We start from the raw sequence: 25938 nt of genomic DNA, 5'->3' as shown, positions 1-25938 counted from the left end.
TGCTCCATGGACCGCACTCCTCCTAACTAGCAATTTACCTTCAATGTACTGCAGCAGAGATGGGATCTTTTCTCCCCACATCTCACCCACTGCTACATGGATATTTTGGTGCAGGGCCTGTAGTAACTGCAAGGCAGCACATCCGTGTCCTTCTCCTGCATAAGGGGACGAGGCTACTACCTGTCAGCAAGAGAGAAAGAACAGACTAAGTTTGGTCAGCACAATACCAGTGTGGTCCTGAAGGAGGGAATAGTTCAGACTCTCTCATTGTGGAGACCATACAATAGAGTTGTTGATTCTACTGCAGTGCCTTCCTGAAGAAGAAAGCATTCTAGCTAGTACGAGGATGCAGAACAGTGCGTCTCAGGAGAGGGCAGAGACAGAGAGATCCAAATCATACACATTCCTCAGCCTGTCTACAAGCATCTAGCTAGAAAACCCATTTTTATAGTTAACTGTCCCACTTCACATTCCACAGAAAACCTATTCTCATGGTCTACTCACCAGGAGTCGTGCCAGCAGCCCCTGGGGTGTAGGGAGTTTCACTAGGGAAAGAAAGAGAATATCATGAATTCTGCCAGACTTTCAGAGAGTCCTGCTGATGTTATTCACCTAGCCATTTCCAACATGCCCACCAATGTTGAATGCAGCTGATCATAATTTGCATTTCCATAGTGCTTTCAGTCTGAGCTTCTCAAAATGCTTTACAGCCATGAATGAATTCCATCTCACAGCACCTCTATGAGGTTGCCATTAATTACTCCTTCATTTCACAAGTGGGGAAGCTGAGAGAGAAAGATCAGGTGATTTCCCCAAGGTCACATCAGAATTTTGGTGGCAAGCTGGGAACAGAACCCACATTTCCTAGCTCCCTCCCATGGCCATGTTGTAACCACAAGACCATCCCTCATTTTAGCCTTCTCATTGCAGATGAGAGAACTGGAGCAGACTGAACCTGTTCATTGCATAGTGTGCCTGGAGAGAATAAATGAAAGAGTTTCTGTTATAAACCTGGTCCACCGTAGTCAAGGCAAGCAGCTTCTTCTCCTTCCTGCTGCTTTTTCTCAGCCAGCTCCCTAAGGCATCTGCAGAGAGGCTTCAAAGTACCAGTGTACTGAGCTGGCACCACATATTCGAGAAGCCTTGGCCATAACACCTGCAGAGAAGAGCGAGACTGTTCAGTACGCAGCTATTTCCATCCCCCCACCTCCAATATCCTGCTGTCGGAATCCCTCCCTCTCATGTAGCTTGTAGCTTAGCCCCCTGGGGGACCTAAGGGGCAGTTGCACTCAGACAGTGGAAAGATTGAAGAGAAGATCTATGCAACATGATTCCTTCCAGTTCAGTTGCTTTCTATCTTTTCTCTAATGTGAACCACTTACTCCATGATGAAGGGGTCACATCCCTGACATGAATCTGACATGCTGTTCCTCCATTATGCTGACTGTGCAAAAAGCTTCCTTGTGGGGAGGTACAAGGAAGATAAGGAAGAACGTCCCTATTTCAAGAAGCAGTAGCAACAGGTCACTTACTTGGGTCATTCCAGTGACCGAGGTGTCCAGACATTGCAGGATGTCAGTGCACAGGGTTTGGATCGTGTTTTCTTCCGGAATAGCCTGGGTGAGAAGTGTTGTACCCTGCTGTGAGACAGCTCTATAGAACTTATTAGCTAGTAGCAAGACACTGGCTAGAGAATCAGTGTCCTTCTCTTACAAAGCCATCATGAACATTGACCTATGCCTGCTTTTATATTGCACTGGAAGTGCACAAACATCTGAAGGGAAGAGAATAATGGAAACTCTTAACTGGTGGGTCAGATCCCAGGCTTAGGAAAACCCTAAAGTGAAGGGAATGATTCTCTGAACACAAGAGTTTCCCCAACAGGGTTAATTTTCTTTAAATTTGAAAAACTGTTTCATCTTTTTATCTCTGAGGAAAAACATTCAGACTCTGCCCAGTGGAAATCAATATTCAGAACCAGGGGGATCCACTCTGTTTGTTCTGATGCCCCAACCAGCTTGGTCATTCTGGGTGTAGTGAGTGTGATTCTATCAATGAGCCTAATTCTGCTCTTACTTACACCGGACTAAATATTGATTGACTCTACTGATTTCAGTGTAAAGGAGAGCAAAACTGGCCCGAGGAGAAAAAGCAGCCTTCCTTAAGATGGATGTGTGTGTGCGCGTGTGTGTGAAAAAAAGGCCCTTGGAGAGTATTGCCACAAGCTCCAACTTTGAAGAAAAGGGGCCAGGCAGAGCTAAGATCTTCAACAACTTACTGTAAAGTTGAACTGTTTATGTTAATACAGATCATGGATCCAATCATGGAGCACAAAGTTTCTGGAGCCTCTGGCTGTGTCCATGGATAGAAATACGGATTGAAGACATTTTTAAACTAGTACATGTAGATTAGAGCATGTAGTGAGGGAAATATGCAGCAAGCTTTTCCAGGCTCTTGACAGTCTGGGATGCAACCTGCATAACCTCGATATTTTGCTGATAGTTTATGTTTGCTTCAACAGCCACAGAATTGGGCACCATTATGTTCTCTGGAGAGTCTATTGAAAACAAAGAGATGTGCTTCCTTGTACAAGAACATTTCACTGAAAAATGATGTTTTCAGAATTTTCAATGACTCATCAGAGGGTTGAGGAACCTAGATGACTCTGTTAGATGTAAATACCCAGTGTGAGAGTCTGATCTGTTACACTAGTATAAATCCAGAGTAACGCCACTAAAGTCAGTGGAGTTACCTTGACTTTACACCAATATAACTGATCAGATTCTGGCTCTAATCCTTCAGTCCAGTTGTCCTTAAGTCAAAACTCCCACTGAAGGCAAGGGGAGCAGTCAGCATGCAAGAATGGTAGGACCGAGTCTTAAGTGTTCAGAAGTCTCCTTACCAGTTTGCTGGTGGACACACTGAACTCCGTGAAAACATGTGCTACCATATCCCAAGCTGCACAGTTCTCCACACTTTGTAAGCTGAGCAGCCTCTGGATGAAATGAAGAACTGCCTTCCTCACCTGCAAGGGTAGAGATGACACACATGAGTTATTGTTATCCCTTCTGCCTGAAATAGGAGATAGGATATGAGAGTCCTTATGCTTTTGATTTGATCTCCTTGGCTTATAAACATGGATCCATTTAACACAGTCAGGATAATGACATGCCTTCTCTAGTCTGCAGTCTCTCCTCTGGATCTGAATGAAAGCTCCACCCAGATGTCCATTCATCCCATATCATTGAAAAAAAATTGAAATATTTCACTGCTCCACACAATCTTACCGTAGCATTCTGATCACTGAAAGTGGATTTCACTGCCTTCACAATCAGACACTTTTTCAGTCTTGTCTCAGGCACTGAAAGATAAGGAGAGGTGTACAGTACTTCTTTGATCCACACACTCACTTTCCACATTGGAATGAATCCCGGATTTCAAAAGGCCCTATTTAAGAATAATACCAAGCTTCTCTCATACACAGAATCAATGGGGAATACATAGGACCAGACTCTGGTCTGAGTTACACTAGTGTAAATCTAAAGTAATTCCAGTTCTATAAATAGTGCCATCATGCTGCCATGATGGAAATAGTATAAAAGAATTAGATAGACTGAGGTCAATCTGTGTTTAACACAGTCTAACAGAACTCAGAATCTAGTCTACAGTGTCTAATACTGACGATTATCAAGTCAGGGGTATTATTTTATTTTTGATTATCATTAATGTGCATTAGCCCCAAGTCAACTTCTGTATCTGAAGTTGAAAAATATCTTGGGCTACATTCAGCACTTAGTTGAACCTGTTGATTTCTGTGTGGCCATAGGGGGGTAACTTAGGGCAGCATTTTGCCCCTTAGTGGATATCCAGACCACTGGTGACTGTGTGTTATAGAGATTCTGTGCCTCATTTGCAGAGGTGATGAGTCTGTTACAGCCCTGCCGGGCCTACAAAGCCTTGGTTCTTTAGCTCAATCTATAGTAGCTCATGCTTTTAGCTCTGGATCAGGGCTGGCTTTAGGCCGATTCCTCTGATTCTCCTGAATTGGGCCCCGTGCCTGACAGGGCCCTGCACATAACAGGACCCCGCGCCTAGTGACCTTTTAAATTTTTACTCACCCGGCAGCGCTATGGGTCTTCGGCGGCACTTCAGCGGTGGGTCCTTCACTCGCTCCGGGTCTTCGGCAGCAACTGAAGGACCCGCTGCCGAAGTTCCACCGAAGACTCAGAGCGAGTGAAGGACCCGCCGCCGAAGTGCAGCCGAAGTCTCAGGGCACGCCCGGTGAGTACAAGCCCCACAAATCAGGCCCCGCACTTCCTAAAGCCGGCCCTGCCCTGGACGTCCCCAACTCAACCCTCAGCATGTCGGCCAAGAGGGCAGCTGGCACAGTTGCTCCTGTGTTACTTACAGTCAGCATCAACAATAGCTCTGAGCAGCTTCAAAGAGGTCACACGAACAGCCTCATTCTTAATCTTCAGCTGTGAGTGCAGAAAGGCTATCAGATCCTCTGGAGAAGAACGGGCTGCAAGGGAAGAAATCACGTCCTCGCTGATGACAGAACTCTTATTGTTACCATACCTTACAAAGGTAAGGAAGTTACAAGAAAACTACTGTGTAACTCAGAGTTTCTTCCCCTTACCTAGTTGAACTACACAATGGACCAGCTCTGTGTGATTTTCCATGCTGAGCGGCCTAGCTTGAGAACAGATCTGTGGGAAGAAGGGAAATGGTCAAAGAAAAACTAATCAGAAGCAATTGAAAAGAAAATGTTCAATTAATTTCTAAGCTTCCACTTCCTACTTGTCCAACTAGAGGTCTGAACCCCAGGTGGATGGTACTGAACGCACAGCAAGAATCAAACACAATGTCCAATACATTAGATGAGAGAAGCTAAAGTGTTTTGAACGGCAGAGCTCATCGAATCAAGACACAGCCACAGTGTTTACTGTACAACTCTGACTCCCCCTGATAATCAGCTTATGGTAAAATTGCTTAACAAACTGAGCTGGATATTAGCTAAGAAAGTGAGACCACTACCTGCTTACTCTTGAGCCTGCAGAAATCAGTAAGGCATGAGGCAGTCCCCAGGCTCTGCACTATCATTCCATATATTTGGATTGTTAATATGCTTCAGATCTGCTGTGCCTAAGCTCAAGGGATCCAAGCAAAACCACCCCTCACCTGGTTATGCAGAGCACTGCAGATGGCTTGAAACTTCCCGTCAGGGAGAGGGATCTTATATTCACCAGAGACCTCCAAGAGCTGGCTCAGACTCTGCAACAGAGGATGAAAGTCAGATGGTGGCACACACAGGAGCAATATGTAGTGACTGAGGCAGATTCAGGGGATTCATGGATTCCAAGGCTGAAACGGATTATTGCCATCATCTAGTCTGACCTCCGGTATAACACAGGCCACAGACCTTGCCCAGAATAATTCCCAGAGCAGAGCTTTTAGAAAAACATCCCAATCTCGATTTAAAAACTGTCAGTGAGGGAGAATCTGCCTCGGCCCTTGGTAAATGGTTGTAATGGTTAATTATCTCACCATTAAAAATGGACACCACATTTCCAGTCTGAATGTGTCTTGCTTCAGTTTCTAGCCACTGGATCAAGTTACCCCTTTCTCTGCTAGACTGAAGAGCCCGTTATAAAACATGAGTCCCTCATGTAAGATATTATAGACTGTCATGAAGTCACCTGTCACAGGATAGGTCCACTTGTTGAGACAAGTCACTGTCTCAACCAGGAAACCCCACTGGCAGCAAATTCCTTGTGCAGTTCATACATGCACACACATAGACAGTTACCTTAAGGAGTGGTACCTCACCTTGGTGACGTGAAAAACATCAGTGTTTTCGTTATATTGCTCAAGGAGCCATGAGAGGTGTTCAAATATCTGATCTTGATACTCCTCTTTGTGTAGTAGGAGGCTCATCATGGGACCAAGGGCTTTGATGATAGCCTCCTTGAGCTGCATAGATGAGACACAGAATTTATGTTCCTACTAATTCATTCAGTATCATCCAATGGGCACACCTTTTCTACTTCCAATGCCTGCAACTTCCCTTGTTCCAATGTAGGAATGGGCCTATCTCAATATTTCCTGGTAAAGAACCGGGACTCGTAGGGTTGGTTTCAGGATTATATCCTAATGCACCTCACAACTATACCAGGTAAAATATTCCCCAGATTAGTATGCATTCTAGGCCAACTCATCCCTGCTGGAACTCCACTGGGGCTGAATGGAGGAATTAATTTAAGCCACTATCCCGTGTTTATCTGCACGTTAGGTGCATAAAACTAGAATCCATGTACACTGTGTACTGACAGAATTTCCATGATGTGGTGACATTATAAATGTTTGGGTTTTAGATGTTTTACATGACACTCTGTTCCATCCAAAAGGACCTACTACTAAATGCCATCATCACAATGAGTGTCAGACACATAGAATTTAACGTTACAATTTCTGCTAAAGGTTTAGAGAACCAGCAATTCTCACCTCCGGCTCCTCACAGGTCAGCCAGTTGCTGGTCACATGAGTGTAGACGGGAAGAAAATGATTGCAGAGTCGCAATTGGCCCACTTTGGGGAATGAGCACTTTTCCCAGTTAGCCAAAAAGAGACGTACTGCCCTTGACCATTGTTCCAGAACTGCATGGATGGAGAGAAGACAGGCAATGTGAAAAGGACGCATTAGTAACAAGGAGAAGTTGCTTTATCCATGAAGACACCCAGGCCAAAAGTTTACTACAATTCCATGGCAGCTACTGCTCTGTTCAGGACTAGACGCTGAAATCCAACATCAATTTTGAGCTATTTCTCTTCCCCCCATTCCGTGTCTTGTTTCTCAAAAGGCTTTTTAATTTGCAGATCTCTCAATCTTTTTTCAATTACCAGCATCTGAAGACAATTTTTTCTCCCTTCCTTGTTACCTCTTAATTAGAGCTGCTTGAAAAAACAGTTTAAATTAAATTACAAATCTTTACTGATGGTGATTTTTTCTTTCAAAATTGCAAAGTTTAAAAATCATTTCTATTTTTCAAAAATCAAAAAAATCCAGCCACCTCTTTAGATACTCAGAAACACTGGATGCACACTTCCTGATCAGACTTGTCACTGACATTTTTCACATTTGTTTTTCATCAAATTTGGGGAAAAAATTATGGAAAATATAATTAAAAATCAAAATATTTCAGCAAGCTCTCCTCTGAATGACTCGTGTCCTCTGCAGTTATTGTTTATTTAACTCTAACACTGGATGATTTTATCTCGAGTTACAGTTTGTCTGAAAGATGTTCAGTGCCCCGAACTGCCATTGGCTTTACTGGGATTTGAAAGTAGTGGGGAGCACTTTGCCCTAAAGGTAGGTGTATCTAGTGTCCTTGCTAAGAAGAATTAGGGCCCAATCCTGTTGTCTATGAAGTCGATGGCAAAATTCCCATTTACCTCAAAGGCACAGGATTAACCCCTTACTGAGCATCACCTGAAAAGCAAAGGAAGAGAGAAGTGGAGAGGAAGAGAAGACAGAGAAAGAGGGTGAAAGGAGATGATGATAAAGAAACTAAGAGGAGAGAATGGGTGAAGGAGTCGGAAATGGGATTTTTAAATGTACAGTATTGAAATCTGTTCCCTTCACCTCCTCCCCCAGGAGACTGCCGGCAGATGGGCAGCTTCAGCCTTTCTGTCTGTTTATTTTAAATTATATCCATGAGTCATAAAGGGCTTGAACTTACAAATGCTCAGTGCCTCCTGCAAAGTGAGGAGCACTCCCAACTTCACTGAGTGCTGCGGGAGCCAAGGAACGCACCACCTGGTGCAATCCAGGGCAGGGAGCACAGTTCAGGGCATGTTTGCAAACTTGGTCAGTCACTCCAATCTGTACCAAGACCCCCTAAATATCCATTTGGGGCACCTGCAGTAAGTGCTGGCACTTACCACCGCAAAATGCTTGTCTCAGCCTGCCGTCCTTGACGAACTCCAGCATGGAGACCATGGTGTTCAGGGTCACTCTCACAAAAGGGATACACTTACGTGCTGCAGAGAAAGGCAGAAGAGAGGGAAGACAGATAATCGGCTGCTCTCCGCCTTCTTAGAACACACTTAGAAACACTGAGGGGCAGGATACTATGGGCTCCTGGGTCATTTTGCGCTGCATAAGCAGAGCAGACTGGCTTTAAAGGAGCCATTGAAAGCCAGTGGGGGATTCACCCTGAAGAGAGGAATCCTGCACCAGTGGACAGCTGTGCCCGATGCTCAACTCACTCCCAGCATAAGGGGAGAGAGCACTGGGGCCGGATGGGAAGTGGGGTGGAGAAGAGCTCCACTAGACCTGATCTTCCACTCATTCCCATCCTTAAGGAACTTCAGTTGGGGGCAGAAGTTAGAGCTTCCACTGCCGTCTGGACAGCTCATGATCTGGAAGCCAGAACTAGCAAGAGCAGTGAATCCTTTTTCTCTCCACACACTCATGCACACACTCAAGCAGAGCTCTGTTTAGCTGCAACATTTTTAGGTAGAGAGAGTAATCCCCTGTCCTTAAATGAAAGACGATAACTTTGAAACAAAAGATGGAAGTTACCATACCATAGGCTGATGACAGGTTGCCCAGCGTAACTAAAATAAACTCTTCAGGCAGCTTCGGTGGTTTCAGATGACAGTGCAGCTCATATATGACATGATCAAAATAGCAGCTTGCCAGAGTCACTAACGTGTTGCTAGCTGCCACTTTTACTTCATTTGTTGCTTCCTACAAAAAAAAAAAAAAAAAGAAAAAGAGAAAGACTGAAGTAACTGAAGCCGGTTGCACTAGCCAGAGTTGTTTATATGAGTCAAGATCTTATTTCTGTGCATAAGTTCCGAATGAACTCACCCAACTTTCTGCGGATACAGTCATTAGTCATAAATATTCATTGAGTCGTTTGGCTAAACAATTTTCAGCCTTTGAGTTGCTTGCAAGCTGCTTAGTTAGACTATTCATTATTAGCTCCTTGTGGGTGGATGACTGATCACCATAGTCACATGATATTTTGCCCCGCCCTTCCCTGAGGAGGTAGTGAGACACAGACTGGGCAGCTTCAAAGATATTCAGAGAGCTTTCCTGGAATAAACTGTCCCCCAAAAGGAGGCTGACTTCCTTTGGAACAAGAGAGAGATTTTTCCATGGGTTTTCCTGCTGCCAAACTAGATTCTAAATCCAATGCTGCTGCTTTTGGAGATAGCTCAGATTCTGTCTGTCTTAGGGCTTTATACTGCCACTTATCCCTATAGTATCAGAGCGCCTCCCACATAACATCAGTATCAAAAATGAAATCCCTAGTAGACTTTGGGAAAGACGTGCTCATTAAGAAACCATAGGCCTGACTCTGTGTCTGAGATCATGTGTCTCGGGTCCTGATCCTGCAAAGCACTTAGGCACATGTGTAACTTTCACATTTGAGTTTTCCCATCTTATGCATGTGCACAAGTACTGTCTAGGACCTGGGCTTTGGTCTGGAGGAAGGTGTGGGCCTCTAACAGAAGAATACATTTTCATTTCAGTATATAGTTTACCCCCCCCCCCAAAAAAGAGAGAGTTTTAATTAGTTAAAGCTTTGGATCCTTTGATTAGTAGCTCAGGAGAACTAACTTACCCGAGTCTCTCTCATCTGCTCTGAGGCTAGGCTTATAATTTTTTTCACTAGCCTTATCTCTAGGCCCCCAGTGTCCTGCTGTAATACCTTATCCAGGATAAAGTAAATGGCTACTCTGTTTTGCTGGGGACAAACCAGAAAAGAGAACAAACAATTGGGAAAAAAGTTTTTCGTGATGACCACACAGTAATTTGACAAATAAGCCCCTTCCCTAAAGAGCTTCCAATCCAAACAAGTGCCCTGGGGGTGACAGTGAAAAACCAAGTCAACGTGTATATGCAAGGGGTGACGGCTACCACAAAGAGCCATGTATGTTGGGTCTTTTCCACACAGGGATCATGGCACAAAGCAGGAAGACGACAGTTCCTCTCTGTTCATCTAAGGTGTGACTGCATCTGGATTATTGCATTTTCTAGCACCACATTCCCAGAGAGATCAACAAATTGGAAGTAATTCATGGGAGAGCAAAAAAGAATGCAGGGGGGTGGCAGAATTAACTTCTGAAAAGAGTCCTGCAACCTGACCCAAATCCTATGGGACCTGGCTATATGTAGCGTGTGAATATCAAGGAGGAAGAGGAATTTTTTAGGCAGTGATGAGCTCCAGCTGGTTCGCACCAGTTCCTGAGAACCGGTTGTAAAATTTAGAAGCCTTTTTAGAACCGGTTGTTCCAGGACAAACGGTTCTAAAAAGCTTTTAAATTTAACAAAGGCTAGGGCAGCTGTCCACCCGGCCCAGCCCCAACTCACCTCACCCTCTCCCCTGAATGCTCCACCCTCCTTCTCCTCCCCTTCCCCTGCTTCCCGAGAATCAAATGTTCGCGGGAAGCCTGAAAAATGCAGCAGGCAGGTAAGCTGGGCGCGGGGGGTATGGTGTGTGCATGGCCCAGTCCGGCTCCCCCTGGCCCTGGCCGAGCGCCCCAGCCAAGCACCACCGGCTGGGGCTGGTCCCGGCTGAGCGGCTCGGACCCGGCCTAGCTGGGGACCAGCAGCTCTGGCCCGGCCCGGGGAGTCGGGCCCCGTGGCCCCGGCCTCCCCAGCCCCGGCCGCCCCGGCCCCGGACCCCCGGCGCTGGGCGAGCAGCCCCCCGGCGCCGGCCGAGCGGCCCCAGCCCCGCGGCCCCCTGGCGCCAGCCGAGCGGCCCCGGCCCGGGGAGTCGGGCCCCGCGGCTCCGGCCCCGGCGCCGCCCAAGTGGCCCCGGCCCGGCCCGGGGAGTCGGGCCCTGCGGCTCCGGTCCCGGTGCTGGCCGAGCGGCTCCGGCCCGGCCCGGGGAGTTGGGCCCTGTGGCTCCAGCCCCGGTGCCGGCCGCGCAGCTCCGGCCCGGTCCAGGCTGGGAGTTGGGCCCTGCGGTGCCGCCGATCGGCGCCGGCTGAGCAGCCCCGGCCCCGCGGCGCCAGCCGAGCGGCGGCGGCCCGGGGAGTCGGGCCCAGCGGCGCCAGCTGAGCGGCTCTGGCCCGGCCTGGGGAGTCAGGCCCTGCGGCTCTGGCCCCGGTGCCGGCCGAGCGGCTCCGGCCCGGCAAGTCGGGCCCCGTGGCTCCGGCCCGGGGAGTCGGGCCCTACAGCACTGGTCGAGGTCCCGGCAGAGCGGACCCAGACCCAGGCAGTGTGGTAAGGGGGCAGGGAGCAGGGAGGCAGTGTTCGGTGTGTTGTGGGGGGGTCAGAGTGGTCAGAGGGCAGAGAACAGGGGGATTGAATGGGGACAAGGGTCCCGGGGGGCAGTCAGGAAGGAGCAGGGGTTGGATGAGGTGGCAGGGACAGTCAGGGACAGAGAGAAGGGGTAGTTGGATGGGGCAGGGGTCCCAGGGGGCCATCAAGAATAAGAGGAGAGATTGGATGGGGCTGCAAGGGGCAGTCAGAGGACAGGGATGGGTCAGGGTTCCCAGGGGGGTGTCAAGGAACATGGGGGGTTGGATGGGGCATGACCCCCGGGGGGGGGCACGACCCCCTCATGAGGTGAGGAGGAGGGAACCGGTTGTTAATATTTTGGCAGCTCATCACTGCATTTAGGTAAAAGTAGGAGTAATGGGATTAAACTAAAAAAAGACATACAATTTAGACTTTAATAACAGGAAAAATGCCTCACCTGTGAGACGGGTCTATAAGGTTATGGCATAGACTTCCTAGGAAAATAGCGGAAGTTCAGTCATTAGGGGCTTTTAAAATTAGTTTGGCCAAACCAGTGGGAAATGGCCATTTGGAATGGTTCTGCATTCACAGGGACATGGACTGGATGATCCAATAGGTCTTTTCCATCTCTGTCTCCTGGGAGTCTCTAAATCTAGGTAACCTGCATGCCAAGGTCATAAAGCCCTTTGGAATGTTCAGAGCCAATCAGATCTCTCGATTGGCTAAACATTCCATTGGTGCTGCTTGAAAAGGAGGCTTCTGCAAACTGCAACCAGAACACACAGCTCCACTGGGGAGAAGCTCCTTCCATTCATTTTTAAATGTCAGGAGGATTTGTTTAATTGAAAATTGTCACTGATAATTTATGAATACATAAGCACTATGTAATACAAGTAGCTCTGGATTAGGCAATAATTTTATTCTTTAAAACCAAAAGAGATTCATCATTAATCAAGTAATTCAAATAATTAAAGTACTAGGAGGCCAAGACAAGCAGTTCGGTTCTGCTCATAAGGGCTAGTGGGGGAGGACAGACTGGGGCAGGGGCTGAATGGGAGTGGAGACCCAGTGTTACAGGGGGGAGGGAGGTTCAGAACCACATAGTGATGGGGGAGGAGGTGCAGAGCTACACAGGGACAGGGGATGGTTGGGTGGGGCATAGAGCCACATTGGGATGGGGGGAGTGGGTATCTGAGTGGGGGTGGAGGAACACATGTGGACAAGGGGTGCAAGGACCCATGAGAGTGCAGGAACACATGGAGGCAGGGGCAGATGCCTTACTGAATGGGAGAGGTTAGGAGTCAGCCAGGGTCTGCATGGGGAGAGCTCCCTAACAATTCCTCCCCGCCCCTCCCAAAAAAACTGTTCCATACCTTTCCCATCCATACCCAGCAACCCTCCAAGTTCACACCCAGGCTCCTTCCCAGCAATTCACCTCCCTCTCCCTCAGCTCCTCCATTACCCCTGACTCCACCAAGCCATGATGGGTGCAAGAAATATGGTTCTGTAGTGAGTTGAAGTGAATTGTTACTCAGAGTTCTGTATTAATATGCATAGTAAGGAATCTATTTGTCAAAAAAGATTTCCTCAATCCTTTTTGATGTCTATTGATACAGACATACTTGCTGACAGGGATTTTGAAATAAATAATTTGAACTGGTGCAATTATATTGTATATTTGCAGAAATGTTAAAATACTGTGCGCATCATTTTTATTTTTTAGTTGCAGAATCCACCCCCCCACCCCCAGAAAATATATAGATAAGGTCCCTTCAGTGCTATAATCTCAATAATCTTTCTTATGATGACATGAGTGTTGGTTAGGAATAAGAGCAGGGAGTCAGTTCACTTGGGTTTTATTCACATTCTTTTACTAACTTGCTAAGTGGTGTTGAGCAAGTAACTGAATTCCCTGTGACACAAATCATCTGTAAATGGGGATCGTGCTTACCATTCTCACAAGGGTGCTGTGAGTCTTAATTCACTAGTGTTAGGTAAGTGCTTTGAGATTTTTGGATGAAGATGCTAAAGAAGGGCAAAGTATTATTGGAAGAGATTACTGCAGGTCCTATAGTGTACTTTTACTATATACAACCCATGTACTCCACTGTGTGAAAACGGACAATGCTCTTTTTATAGAGCATTATATCAGCCTGATCTGTAATAACAGCATTTTGCATGATGGAGGATAGAAGGGTGAATACAGATTATGCTGCTGGTGCACCAGGCCAAGTTCTATACTGAATTACCCCCATGCATTCCCCCAGGAAGTCAGGCAGAATTTGGTGTGGACACATGGAAAGCAGATTTAATTTCATGAAACTGCCCTACCTTATCCTGCAATTTCTCCAGCAGAACTCTCACAACACTAGCCAGCTTGGTCTTAGCTATAGAGGCAATCCTGAGGGCAATTCTGTCCTTATCTTGGTCATCCATGTGTGCCAGGAGGGAAACAACCTCATTATAAACACCTGAAATTTAATAAAAGGATTTGGCTGGTTACCACTGATAGTAGAATTGGTGCTGGCCTCTTTAATTCACTATCCAGTAAAGATTCTGCAGGTGCCCAAACACTGTGAGGAGAAGACAACCTGGGAATCATGTAAATTCTCTTCCTTCCTCCTGATGACCAGGTTTGTGTGCTGAAGGACCCAGTGTGTTTGGGAGGAAAACATAATGAAGAAAATTTGTTCCTTTCAAGTAGATCCCCATGTAAAATAATCTTCCTTTCCCTCTTTACTATCAATTGATGAGGTTTGATAGCATACAGAATAATAATTTATGGCCCAAATTTTCAAAACTGGGTGCCTAAACTTAAGCACCTAAATCCATATTAAGGCACCTACACCCTGATTCAGCATCCTAAACACATGCTTAACTCTAAGCCAACAAAGAGACCTAAAGTTAAGCACATGCTTTAAGAGTTTTGCTTAGTCAGACCTCCCCCATAACATTCAATAGAAACTCAGATTCTCAGGAAAGTTTCCAGGTCCAGAGGCTGTAGGCCAAGTCCTCAACTGGTGTAAATCAACACAGCTACAAGGAAGACAACAGAGCAACACTGGTTTACAGCAGCTGAGGTTCTGGTCATACAAATGGAGAACATTACAACTAATCTATCTGTATGCCTAGGCTTTCTGAATGTCTGTGTGAATAGACTGGATCTAGAAAATACAATGCTGACCCTTACCTCTCTCAGTTACCTCCTGTTCACTCACAAGATTATTCATGTTTTAGTCTTTTTTCACCACTTCCTCCAGTCCTTTCTCCAAAGAGCTCCTGTCCTGGTAGGCAGCTGGCCTCTCAGTCTGTCATGGCCAGGATAGCCAGTTCAGATTATGCAAGCACTATTATGACATCGATGTGACTGTAGCATACCACACAATCAGCTGCTGACCAGGTATGTGCTGTAATTACATGGACAAGATCCTCAAAGGTATTTAGGCTCCTAACTCACACTGAAATCAGTAGCTTTTAGGAACCTAAATACATTTCAATATCTGGGCCCATACATGTAAGCAGTTCAATAGATGGCTACATTTGCTCCAGTGCAGAATTTCTCATTCTCTCAACATCACTTTGAATTTTGGTTTGGTCCCTCTCTCAGTTTACCACACTTTCCAGTATTGGTTTTACCTGAAAATCTGCTCTTGGTTGAATTTATATAAATAAAAGCACCAAACAAAGAAAGAGAAGAAACTGCCTTGGAGAATGCACAGTGACCCTTGAGTGTGGTTGGTTGGTTTCCCTCTGCTTTTTAATTTGGTTGATCAAAAAGCCTGATGAAACCTTATTGAACTGTATTACAAATATTGATTTTATATTCTTTTACAATGAATTGAAATTTATACTTAATTTTTATTGTGTTTGATACAGTGTGGTGTCATATGTAGAGCCAACTCTTGATTTTGGAAGTTATGTTGCCTTTAAAGCATTCAGAGTGATGACACTCTTTGCAGTAAACCATATGGAAAAATAATTCCAATTACATTTGTCCCTTGCTATGTATAACTGTTTTTGTGCCTTACCCTTTCTGATTTTATCCTTACACATATATGCTATTCTTTTGTACTCCTCCTTAGTAATTCTTCCGTTTCACATTTTGTAGGATTTCTTTTTGATTTTCAGGTCATTAAAAAACTTACTATTCTTCCTATCTTTCCTTTGTATTGGCAGTTGTGCCTTTAATATTGTCTCCATGAGAAACTGCCAGCTTTCCTGAACTCCTTTATGCCTTAGATATTTTCCTTATGGGTGGCTACCTACCAATTCTCTGAGTATATTGAAGTGTGCTTTTTGTAGTCCTCCTTCTGTCATTCTCACTCCTTCCTTTCCTTAGAATCATGAAATCTATCATTCGTAATCACTTTCACCCAAATCACCTTCCACCTTCACATTCACAACCAGCTCCTCCCTGTTGGTCAAAATAAAGTCTAAAATGGTTGTCCTTCAGGTTACTACCTCCATTTTCTGAAACAAAGCATTGTCCCCAGTACATTCCAGGAATTTACTGGATAATTTTGTTTTTTGCCATATTTCTTTTTTAACAGCTGTCTAGGTAGGTAAAATCCCCCATTATTATCATCAGGATTTGTGTTTTGAATATTTCTGGTTTTTGTTCTAGAAATGCCTCATCTCCCTCCTCTTCCTGATTGGGTGGTCTGTAATAGACCCCTACCAGGACATCCCCCCTGTTTTTTCCTTCTTTTATCTTTACTCAGAGACTTTCAACTGGTCTGCTTCTCACCTCCTTCTGGACCTCAGAACAAGTGTACAATGCAATACGTCCTCTCTTTTTTTTTCCTGCCTGTCCTTCCTGACCAAGCTATAGCCCTCTATACCAATATTCTAGTCCTGAGATTTAGCCTATCAAGTATCTGTGATGCCAGTTAAGCTCAATTATGACTTATGTACTACAACTCCCAGATTTTACTGTTTAGTCCTCTTTATTATTACTCCTTCCATTTGTGTATAGACATCTAAGATGTTAAGCAGATACCCCCCATGGATTTCCCTTCTGTTACTCCTATAATGCTACTACAATTTTCCACATCTGCTTTTCCCCAAACATCTAGTCCTCTATTAAGGTCACCTTTTTTTACCTGGTGGCTTTTTTCACCCGCCCCCTCTGAACCATAGTCACATGATATTTTGCCCCGCCCTTCCCTGAGGAGGTAGTGAGACACAGACTGGGCAGCTTCAAAGATATTCAGAGAGCTTTCCTGGAATAAACTGTCCCCCAAAAGGAGGCTGACTTCCTTTGGAACAAGAGAGAGATTTTTCCATGGGTTTTCCTGCTGCCAAACTAGATTCTAAATCCAATGCTGCTGCTTTTGGAGATAGCTCAGATTCTGTCTGTCTTAGGGCTTTATACTGCCACTTATCCCTATAATATCAGAGCGCCTCCCACATAACATCAGTATCAAAAATGAAATCCCTAGTAGACTTTGGGAAAGACGTGCTCATTAAGAAACCATAGGCCTGACTCTGTGTCTGAGATCATGTGTCTCGGGTCCTGATCCTGCAAAGCACTTAAGCACATGTGTAACTTTCACATTTGAGTTTTCCCATCTTATGCATGTGCACAAGTGCTGTCTAGGACCTGGGCTTTGGTCTGGAGGAAGGTGTGGGCCTCTAACAGAAGAATACATTTTCATTTCAGTATATAGTTTACCCCCCCACCCAAAAAAAAGAGGGAGTTTTAATTAGTTAAAGCTTTGGATCCTTTGATTAGTAGCTCAGGAGAACTAACTTACCCGAGTCTCTCTCATCTGCTCTGAGAAGTTTGGGGATTTTAGTGATTTTAAGTGATTACAAATAATGAAGCAAAAAAGTCAGAATTGGTTACAAAGAAAATAAAAGATAAAATGCAAATGAATATCTAATTTAGCAAGGTAAATACATTCAAAACAAAGGGTTTTTTTTCGCAACACATGTTCTTTTCAGGTTTCAGAGTAGCAGCCGTGTTAGTCTGTATCCGCAAAAAAAACCAGGAGTACTTGTGGCACCTTAAAGACTAACAAATTTATTTTAGCATGAGCTTTCGTGAGCTAAAGCTCCGAAGAAGTGAGATGTGAGCTTTAGCTCACGAAAGCTCATGCTAAAATAAATGTGTTAGTCTTTAAGGTGCCACAAGTACTCCTGTTTTTTATGCTCTTTTCAGCCTTTTACTGGCTGGAAGTCTCCAAGCCAGGACTCATCCCCCAGTTCAGTGTTTTTGAGGAGTTTTTGATGCCATGAGCAGAGAGAAAGGAATGACGGAGAAGGGATCTATGTTGTTTGTTATCTATTCTTATACTATTTTCTGCAGTTTGAGGATTATCTCCAGTTGAGGTTCATGCAACAGCCAGTCTGTTTACACAGGACCCCAGCTGTTTCCATTGCCAATATGCACATTTCTCAATTATACCCTTCTTTCTGACAAAGTACAGCTGCTTACCTAGGTGACAGACAACTGGATTTTGTGACATGTGGCTGAGATGTTGGTTAGCCCTTTGTTTCCGTGGAACTTATCTGAAGCAAAGCAGTGATGGCTCATTGAGAGTGGAATAGTTTTATGAAGCTGCAGCCCAAGTCTGTTAACATTCAGGAAGTGAACTGTGGTCTACCTATTCTCTCAGAAAGGGGGCAGGGGACTAACAGTTAGGTGGAAAAATTTGCAGATGATACAAAACTACTCAAGAGAATTAAATCCAAAGCACAGTGTGATGAGTGACAAAGGGATCTCGCAAAATTGGGTGACTGGGCAACTCAATGGCAGATGAAATTCAGTATTGGTAATGTAAAGTAATGCACATTGGAAAGCATAATCTCAACTATACATATAAAATTATGGGGTCTAAATTATCTGTTGCGACTCAAGTCATTGTGTATAGTTCTCTGAAAACATCTTCTCAACGTGCAGCTGCATTCAAAAAAGCGAACAGAATGTTAGTAATCATTAAGAAAGAGAGAGATAATAAGACAGAAAATATCATATTGCTGCTGTATAAATCATTATATGCTCACATCTTGAATACTTGGTACAGATGCAGTCACCCCATCTCAAAAAAGATATCTTAGATGTAAGCAGAGTCAGGAAGAGCTCTACCCTAAAATCTGGTGGTGAATTATGAATTAATTTAGGGGGCTGATCTTGTTTGCATAGGCACATCCACTCTGCCTAGCATGAGCCCATGGCAACCAAAAATGGTCATTTGGACAGCCATGGGATCCCCAATTTCTTGGTTATTGGGGTAGGAGGAATAAAGTGTTGTTACCCTGATTATGTGAATGAAAGACTATGAGACTGTTTTATGACAGAGGGTCTCACCATCAACTAAGTAGCACTTGCTAGACAAGGGACATCGGATCCAAAACCCAGTGAATTGAGAGAGGCTGGGGACAGGTATGTGTACTTGATGGTATGGGCTCCTTTTGAGGGCCTACACACCAATTGCACTTCTCTCTCTCCCCCTCCCTCTCTCCCTTCCCCTCCCCACTGTTGAATAGCAGAGCTAATTTTGATTCCATTAGGAGTCCATCTAGAGGCTGCTGAGCTGAATTCACTTTGGGCCCATCCCTTACTACGTGCTGAAACCACTAAAAGAGCTAAAATTACTGAGATGAGATCCCTGAGTGCTGTGTTAACTAGTAGAGGAGCCTGAAGCTATATTGCTAAGCGGCTGGCAGAGCAGTTTGCAGAATGGCTGGAGCGGGGTGCAGCAGAGTGGAGCTGAGCAGTTTGCAGGTACAGCTGGAGTGATTCATGGGATGGCTGGCAGAGTGAAGCAGCTTATGGGAGAGTTGGAGTGGCCCATGGAACAGCGAGTGGAGCAGAGCGGAGCAGTTTGCGGGGACAGCTGGAGGAGTGGAGCCGTTCATGGTGAAGGCTGCAGCAGAACTTCATGGAGAGGCAGGGCAGTCGGCCTCGGCCCACATAAGGTGCCCCTTAACACCCCGTGTACCATCCCCCAATTCCACCCAGGCTGGCGGGTAAAACTCTGCAGATAAACTTTTGAACTCTGAGGCACCACGGACCAGGGACAGAGACTTTTGGGTTGTTGGACTTTGGGGTGATTCTACTTAAGACCCTGAGGGGAAAAGGACATTGCCAAGCTTACTTGGAGGTGGCTCTTTTGCTCATGGTTTGTGTTATGATTCCTGTTTGTGGTGTTTCCCCAACATAAGGCCGCATTGTTTCCCTCCTTTATTAAAAGGATTTTGCTATACTCAGACTCCGTGCTTGTGAGAGGGGAAGTATTGCCTCCTAGAGGTGCCCAGGGGGGTGGAATGTAATTGTCCCAGGTCACTGGGTGGGGGCTCGAGCCGGTTTTGCATTGCGTTATTGAAACGGAACCCCTGGATACTGAACCCGGCCCTTGTTGCTGCCAACTCAGAGAGGCAAAAACGTTACATAGAATTGGAAAAAGGAAAAGAGAAGGGCAACAAAAATGACTAAGAGTAGGGAACAGCTTTCATATGAGGAGAAATTAAAAAGACTGGGACTTTCAAGTTTTGAAAAGAGCCGGTTAAAAGGGGATGTAATAGAGGTCTGTTAAATCATGAAAGGTGTGGAGAATTGAATAAAGAAATATTATTTATTCCTTCGCATAAAATAACACTGGTCACCCAATGAAATTAATAGGAAGCAGGTACTTTTTCACACAATACACAGTCAACCTGTGGAACTCATTGACAGGGGATGTTGTGAAAACCAAGACTATAATGGGATTCATAAAAGGATTCGATAAAATTAATGGAAGATAGGTCCATAAATGGCTATTAGGCAAGAAATTCTGGGATGCAACCCCATGTTCTAGGTATCAGTATACTTCTGTTTGCCAGAAGCAGGGAGTGGATGACAGGGGATGTATCACTCAATGATTGCCCTGTTCTGTTCATTCCCTCTGAAGCATCTGACATTGGCCATTGTTGGAAGACAGGATACTGGTCTAGACTGACTGTTGGCCTCAACCAATATGGCCGTTCTTCTGTTCTTATATGCTATGCAGGGGGTTGACTACAGGACCATAACATCCCTTTTTTGCTTTCAAATCTATGAACCTGTGAACTTTTCCCTGTGGATCTCTGCTGCTGAGCTGTGCAGGGCTCCAGGGAGTAAAATACACATGCATAAATCACCTTCCCTCAGCACAGGTCCTTGAACGCCAGTGAGGGTCAAAGTCAGCTATGCACAGCTCATCTGCTGAGAGCAACGGATTGGACTCAAATACAGTCTTAGAGTGAAGAATGAGAGGACTTTTAGAAAGTTGTGTCTTTGGCTTGTAGATACTACTAGATAGTCAGACAGACAGACAGACAATGACTACAGAATCCTGGTGCTGGACTGAAAGAGCAACACAGTAAGTTTTCTCATTCAATTACATTTGTCTGAATGTTAACATCCAGGGGTAGTTTAAGAACAGTAATAAGAATTACACTCAGAAATCCTTTACATTTTCCTACCAATTTACTCATCTACGGCTGGTTAGAAATAATTTAAAAAATAAAATAAAAAATTCCCCCTACAAACAATTAAAGCTTTTCATCAACAAACCAAAACCTATTTTTCTTGAGGGTTTGGCACCTGAAAACTTTCATCTTAAAAGTTAAAATGTCAAGCAGAAAACCTAGCAAGGTTGTTTTCTGAGTTTTCAGTTTTCCAAAAAAATCACAAATTTTCGAGGAAAGCTAATGCATTCTGAAGGTGAAATATTGTTTTGATAAAATCCCATATTTTCCATTAAGATATGAAAATTCCCATGAAACCTTAAACTTTAAACAAGGGAAGGAAAAGTTAATGTTGTTTAATAATATATAATTAGAAAACCCATTGATTCTCTGGCATCTCTGTTTATTTCTCTTTCAAAGGAAGGTACAGCAAAGTAACTGACATAGCTGATAGGTCACAGAATATGTGTCATACACACTAGCCCCTTTAAAAACTGGGTTAGAGATGTACCAACCATCCAAAGACTGTCTACTGGGGCACAACCCAAGGCCACAGAGGGGGGTCAACAGAACCAGAACACTTCCTGGTTCAGCAGTGTGTCCGGCGTATAACACTGTTGCCAGCTGAGCACAAATGCTGTAAATGGGTGCACTGATCATACATGTGCTAAGACACAGCCCATCCCCCAAAGACCTGACAGTGAAGTAGAGAAGACAGAGAAAGGGAGGGTAAACTGAAGCACAGAGAGGGGAAGTGACTAGTACCGAATCACACAGCAGGTCAGTGCCAGAGCCAAGAAAAAAAAATGTCCTCTGGCTGCCACTGAATCTCACAACACAGACCTAAAGCCACAGCCTGAAACAATAAAACACGCAAATAACTGAGCAATGTTACTAGTCCATCATTACATAGATATTCAGAGATTCACAGAGTCCATGGCCAGAAGGGGTTAGTGTGATCATCTAGTCTGGCCTCCTGTATATTGGAGGCCAGCAAACTTCCCCAAAATAATTCATAGAGCAGATCTGTTAGAAAAAGACCAAATCTTGGTTTGAAAAGTGCCAGTGATGGAGAATTCACCACATTCCTTGGAACTTGTTCCAATGGTTAATCACTCTCACTGTTAAAAAAAATGTTTTATTTCCAATCTGAATTCATCTAGCTTCAAATACAGCTATTGGATCATGTTAGACCTTTCTCTGCTAGATTGAAGAGCTCATATTAAATATTTGTCCCCCCCAGGTAGTTAGAGACTGCCCTCAAGTCACCCCTTAATCTTCCCTTTCTTAGGCTAAATAGACTGAGCTCTTTGAGGGTCTCCCTACAAATCATGTTTTCTAATAATTTATTCTTTCTTGTGGCTTTTCTCTGAACTGTATCCAATTTATCAACATCTTTCTTTAATTTTGAGCAGAAGAACTGGACACCATTTTTCAGCAATGGTCACTCCAGTCCCTAATACAGAGGTAAAATAACCTCTCTACTCAGATTCAAGATTCTTCTGTTTATGCACCCCAGATCTCATTAGCTATTGGTAACACTTCATCTTTAGCTGATTATCCATCATGACCCCCAAATTGTTTTCAGTCACTGATTCCCAGGATAGTGTCCCCCATCCTATAAGTATGGTCTGTATTCCTTTTTCTGCAATATGGAGTGGGGTTGGAGCTGGTATTGGGTGCCATAAATCAATGTGTACCCAGGTAGCAGACACTGTGTGGTGTTAGGGTAGAATCAATACAGAAGATCTCCCCCCACAGAATGCTGGGTAAGTCCTTGTCATATTTCCCAGAAAAGTGGGAATCAGATGGCGTTGGTGTTGTAGTATTTTAGTTTAATACTCAAGAGGTGAGCCTTCTATTTTTAGTAATAGGGGATCCAACTTCGAAATTGGATTTTGGATGTACTTCGTTCCATCCTTCATACTGCATTTATCAAGCCACACCATGGGCCTATTTCTCAGATGGGGTAAAGTGATGAAGCTCTGTTGACTTTAAAGGAGATGATCCAATTTACACAACTGTGATAACACAATTGAATGATTGTCAGAGGTGAGGAGCACTAACATCACCAAGCCATTGTAAGTGATGAGTGCTGTGCAGCTTTGACATTCATACAATGAACTATGAGGGGAAGGGGAATCAGGGCCATTCTCTCTGTCACTCTAATCCTGACCATAACCTTCTTCATTCCTTCCACAGGCATCACACAAGTAATGAGGAAGAAAATGTCCAATCAAACCACTGTGACTGAGTTCCTTCTCCTGGGATTCTCTGACATTTGGGAGCTGCAGATTTTACACTTTGTGGTGTTCCTGGTGATTTACCTTGTGGCCCTGGTGGGGAATCTTCTCATCATCACAGCCATAGCCCTCGACCACCATCTTCATACCCCCATGTACTTCTTCCTAGTGAACCTGTCCATCCTAGACCTCGGCTCCATCTCTGTCACCATCCCCAAATCCATGGCCAATTCCCTCATGAACACCAGGTCGATTTCTTATTCTGGATGCGTCACACAAGTCTTTCTCTTTATCTTCTTTATTTCAGCGGATTATGCATTATTGACTGTCATGGCATATGACCGACACGTCGCCATCTGTCAACCACTACACTATGAGAGAGTGATGAACAGGACAGCATGTGTCCAAATGGCAGCAGGTGTGTGGATCAGTGGTATTCTTTACTCTGCCCTGCACACTGGGAGCACATTTGTGATATCTTTCTGTGGAGGCAACGTGGTGGATCAGTTCTTTTGTGAAATCCCCCAGCTCCTCAAGCTCGCCTGCTCTGACTCAGACCTCAATGAAACTGGGGCAATTGTCTTCAGTGCATGCTTATCCTTAAGCTGCTTTGTTTTCATAGTTGTGTCATATATTCAGATCTTCAAAGCAGTGCTAAGAATCCCCTCTGAGCAGGGCCGGCGTAAAACCTTCTCCACCTGCCTCCCTCACCTCACTATGGTCTCTTTGTTAGTTTGCCTTAGCATCTTTGCCTACCTAATACCCACGTCTAGCTCAGCATCAAGTCTGGATCTCTTGGTGGGTGCTCTCTATTCCGTGGTGCCACCAATGATGAATCCCATCATATACAGCATGAGAAACAGGGAGGTGAAAGGTTCATTGAGTAAACTGATAGGTTGGAGGTTATTCAGCAAGAATAAAATGTCCATATTTCTCCACTGATAGCAATTTCATTCTGACTTTCCTTATAAATATAATCAGCTGGTGAAATTATCAGCTCCATGTGAATATACCATGCAACATCTTTATGCAGACTTGGGTATTTGCACATGTAATAAACCAGACAAACATAACACAAGAAAAATAAGACTGACTTCAGGTTTAAACCAATGTAAATGAGATCCAGAATCTATCTATCTATCTATCTATCTATCTATCTATCTATCTATCTACCTTGCACATAAAATGAGTAGCCATAGCAAAGTTACTAGTGGGGTCTCTGGCTCTTCTTATTTTTTAGGATAAAAACTCTGATCATGGTATCAATGCATTTGTTCTTTGTGGATTTTTTGTTTCTTTGTCCATTTTTTAATTTATATTTTTGGAGTTGTTTGATGCTTTTATTTGTTTCTTTGTTGCAGTAATGTTTGAGGTGGGATGGCCTGGAGAGATGGAGAGGGTTTGGTTAGTGTGACATTACTCAGGGCACCATCTGGACTGCTAAACAGCCGTGTCTCCTCTGTTTTCCAACCTGTGGTGCCTCTTACACTACTCTGCTGTGAAAATAGTGACTCCTGATCAGTAAATACACATTCTCCAGCATGTCTTTTGCTCCCCAGGTATATAGTATTGAGTGCTACTAGCTAGCCACTCATGAATTACACTGCAGCAGAACACCAGCAGATTCTCAGTCCCAGGCCTTCCCCCAGAAATGGGTGTCTTATACTACCCGACACACTACTGGATGACACAAGTTCATCTAAAGTTCATCATTTCATCAAAGGGAAATTATAGGCATCAGCTTTGTTGTTCCAAATGGTTTTTCCCATACACTTTAACCCAAACATATCAGTTGGATAAAACAAGAGAACAAGTTTATTAACTACAGTAAGAAAGGAAAGGTTTTAAGTGGCTACATGTAATGAAACATAAAATTCAGAATTGGTTACAAAGGAAGGGAAAGACAAAATGTAAACTAATGGCTAACTTAATGAGCTAGCAGAATTCAAAACAAAGGCAATTCTGTCACCACATGCTGCAGTAAATTTCACACCCTGGGTCTCCTTTCAGTCTAGAACATTCTCCCCTTCTTTCAGTGTCCTTCAGATATTCATTGATGTCATGAGCAGAGAGATGGGAGGAGGAGTGGGGGCAAGTGTTTTCCTCCCCCTCTTTATAATTCAAATTCTTGTGCTAGAAAACATCCTTGCTGAATTTTAATGGACATGAGGCTTGAATGGTCCCTGTGATGAAACGTAAATTTCCTGTTCAATCTTTCCTCTGTCCAAAAATGATTTTCACCAGCTGAGAAACTGGCCCATTACACATTTTAAATCCATATTCTTTGTGTGTGAATTGAAACCAAGGATGAGAGAGAAGTTCCAAACCTGTCTGCACATTCTTAGTCCTTAATTACAAGAGTGGAACTTTTAATGGTTAAGGAGCACTTCTTTCCCTCTACAGATTGAAGTTTGGATTTCAGTGTTGCTAAGATTTTCTGTATCCAATCATCAGCTTCTATTAAGATGAATGGCCTGACATCTTTCTTTCTTTCTTTCTTTCTTTCTTTCTTTCTTTCTTTCTTTCTTTCTTAAGGCCAGATACTTAGTGAGCAACAATATCCCTACCTACTCTGAAGTCAACAGAACTGTGTCAGTTTACACCAGCTCATGGTCTGGCCCTTAGTTTTTAGTGTTTGCCCCGGGGTACCTCCTAATGACCAGCTTTGAACACCCATGGAAGCCTCAGTTGTTGGGTTCTCTGGTGGATGCATCACAAGACCTTTGCCCCTCACCCAAAAAAACCCTCTCTGCATCCCCTAGAGGTAATTACATGGGGTTAATGAAAGAACAGGCTCTTGTAGGCCAACTGAGGTTCTGGTGCCACTGGGCTCTGAGCTATTGTAGGTCACATGTCTGTGCTAAAAATACCTAGGGACATCCTTTGACCTGCAGCCCTGGCTTGTTTATATCTTTGCAGGGATGCTGCCATCGTGTGAGATCCAGTGCAGGCCATGTTCCTCCTCTTTGGGGATAGGGTTAACTAGGACAGGTTGTCAGAGTGG

The 25938-nt window shown here is 44.3% G+C and overlaps 4 protein-coding genes across 7 annotated transcripts in view; 1 reads left to right on the top strand and 3 right to left on the bottom strand.

Moving 5' to 3' along the window:
* Positions 1-25938, bottom strand: part of LOC120379924 (maestro heat-like repeat-containing protein family member 2A) — a 270114-nt gene that overhangs the window by 126069 nt on the left and 118107 nt on the right. The window lies entirely within an intron of this gene.
* The window catches only part of LOC120380267 (maestro heat-like repeat-containing protein family member 2B), a 132100-nt gene that overhangs the window by 22097 nt on the left and 84065 nt on the right, over positions 1-25938 (bottom strand). The window lies entirely within an intron of this gene.
* Positions 511-14619, bottom strand: LOC120380262 (maestro heat-like repeat-containing protein family member 2A). 2 transcript variants are annotated; one of them, XM_039497809.1, is made up of 13 exons: positions 14450-14619; positions 13591-13730; positions 9635-9757; positions 8589-8751; positions 7941-8039; positions 6505-6656; positions 5830-5973; positions 5182-5274; positions 4640-4709; positions 4409-4522; positions 3288-3361; positions 2903-3025; positions 511-545 (listed from the first exon to the last, which is right to left on the bottom strand). In XM_039497809.1, the coding sequence occupies exons 1-13, from the start codon at positions 14487-14489 to the stop codon at positions 543-545; spliced, it is 1338 nt and encodes a 445-aa protein (XP_039353743.1). In that variant the 5' UTR covers positions 14490-14619; the 3' UTR covers positions 511-542. The 2 variants fall into 2 exon arrangements, with proteins under 2 accessions (XP_039353743.1, XP_039353742.1); XM_039497808.1 differs by lacking the exon at positions 511-545 and adding an exon at positions 2187-2557.
* LOC120380264 (olfactory receptor 14A16-like) lies at positions 13204-24306 on the top strand. 3 transcript variants are annotated; one of them, XM_039497816.1, is made up of 2 exons: positions 13204-13253; positions 22894-24306. In XM_039497816.1, exon 2 carries the CDS (start codon positions 22908-22910, stop codon positions 23874-23876), a length of 969 nt encoding a protein of 322 aa, XP_039353750.1. In that variant the 5' UTR covers positions 13204-13253; positions 22894-22907; the 3' UTR covers positions 23877-24306. The 3 variants fall into 3 exon arrangements, with proteins under 3 accessions (XP_039353750.1, XP_039353748.1, XP_039353749.1); XM_039497814.1 differs by lacking the exon at positions 13204-13253 and adding an exon at positions 13749-13892 and having other exon boundaries at positions 22894-24230; XM_039497815.1 differs by lacking the exon at positions 13204-13253 and adding an exon at positions 14537-14659 and having other exon boundaries at positions 22894-24236.

The sequence above is a fragment of the Mauremys reevesii genome, linkage group 13 (assembly GCF_016161935.1).
Source record: "Mauremys reevesii isolate NIE-2019 linkage group 13, ASM1616193v1, whole genome shotgun sequence".
Taxonomy (NCBI): Eukaryota; Metazoa; Chordata; order Testudines; family Geoemydidae; genus Mauremys; species Mauremys reevesii.
Note: the sequence above shows the minus strand (reverse complement) of the source record. Positions and strands in the feature narration are given on the sequence as shown.

Coding starts and splice junctions, on each gene's coding strand:
- LOC120380262 (XM_039497808.1), bottom strand. CDS start 14,489: ATGAATAATCTTGTGAGTGAACAGGAGGTAACTGAGAGAG. Junction 5,974..6,504: donor TGACCTGTGAGGAGCCGGAG/GTGAGAATTGCT, acceptor TCATCTATGCAG/CTCAAGGAGGCTATCATCAA. Junction 3,362..4,408: donor AGCTATTGTTGATGCTGACT/GTAAGTAACACA, acceptor CTTATCTTTCAG/TGCCTGAGACAAGACTGAAA.
- LOC120380264 (XM_039497816.1), top strand. CDS start 22,908: ATGAGGAAGAAAATGTCCAATCAAACCACTGTGACTGAGTTCCTTCTC.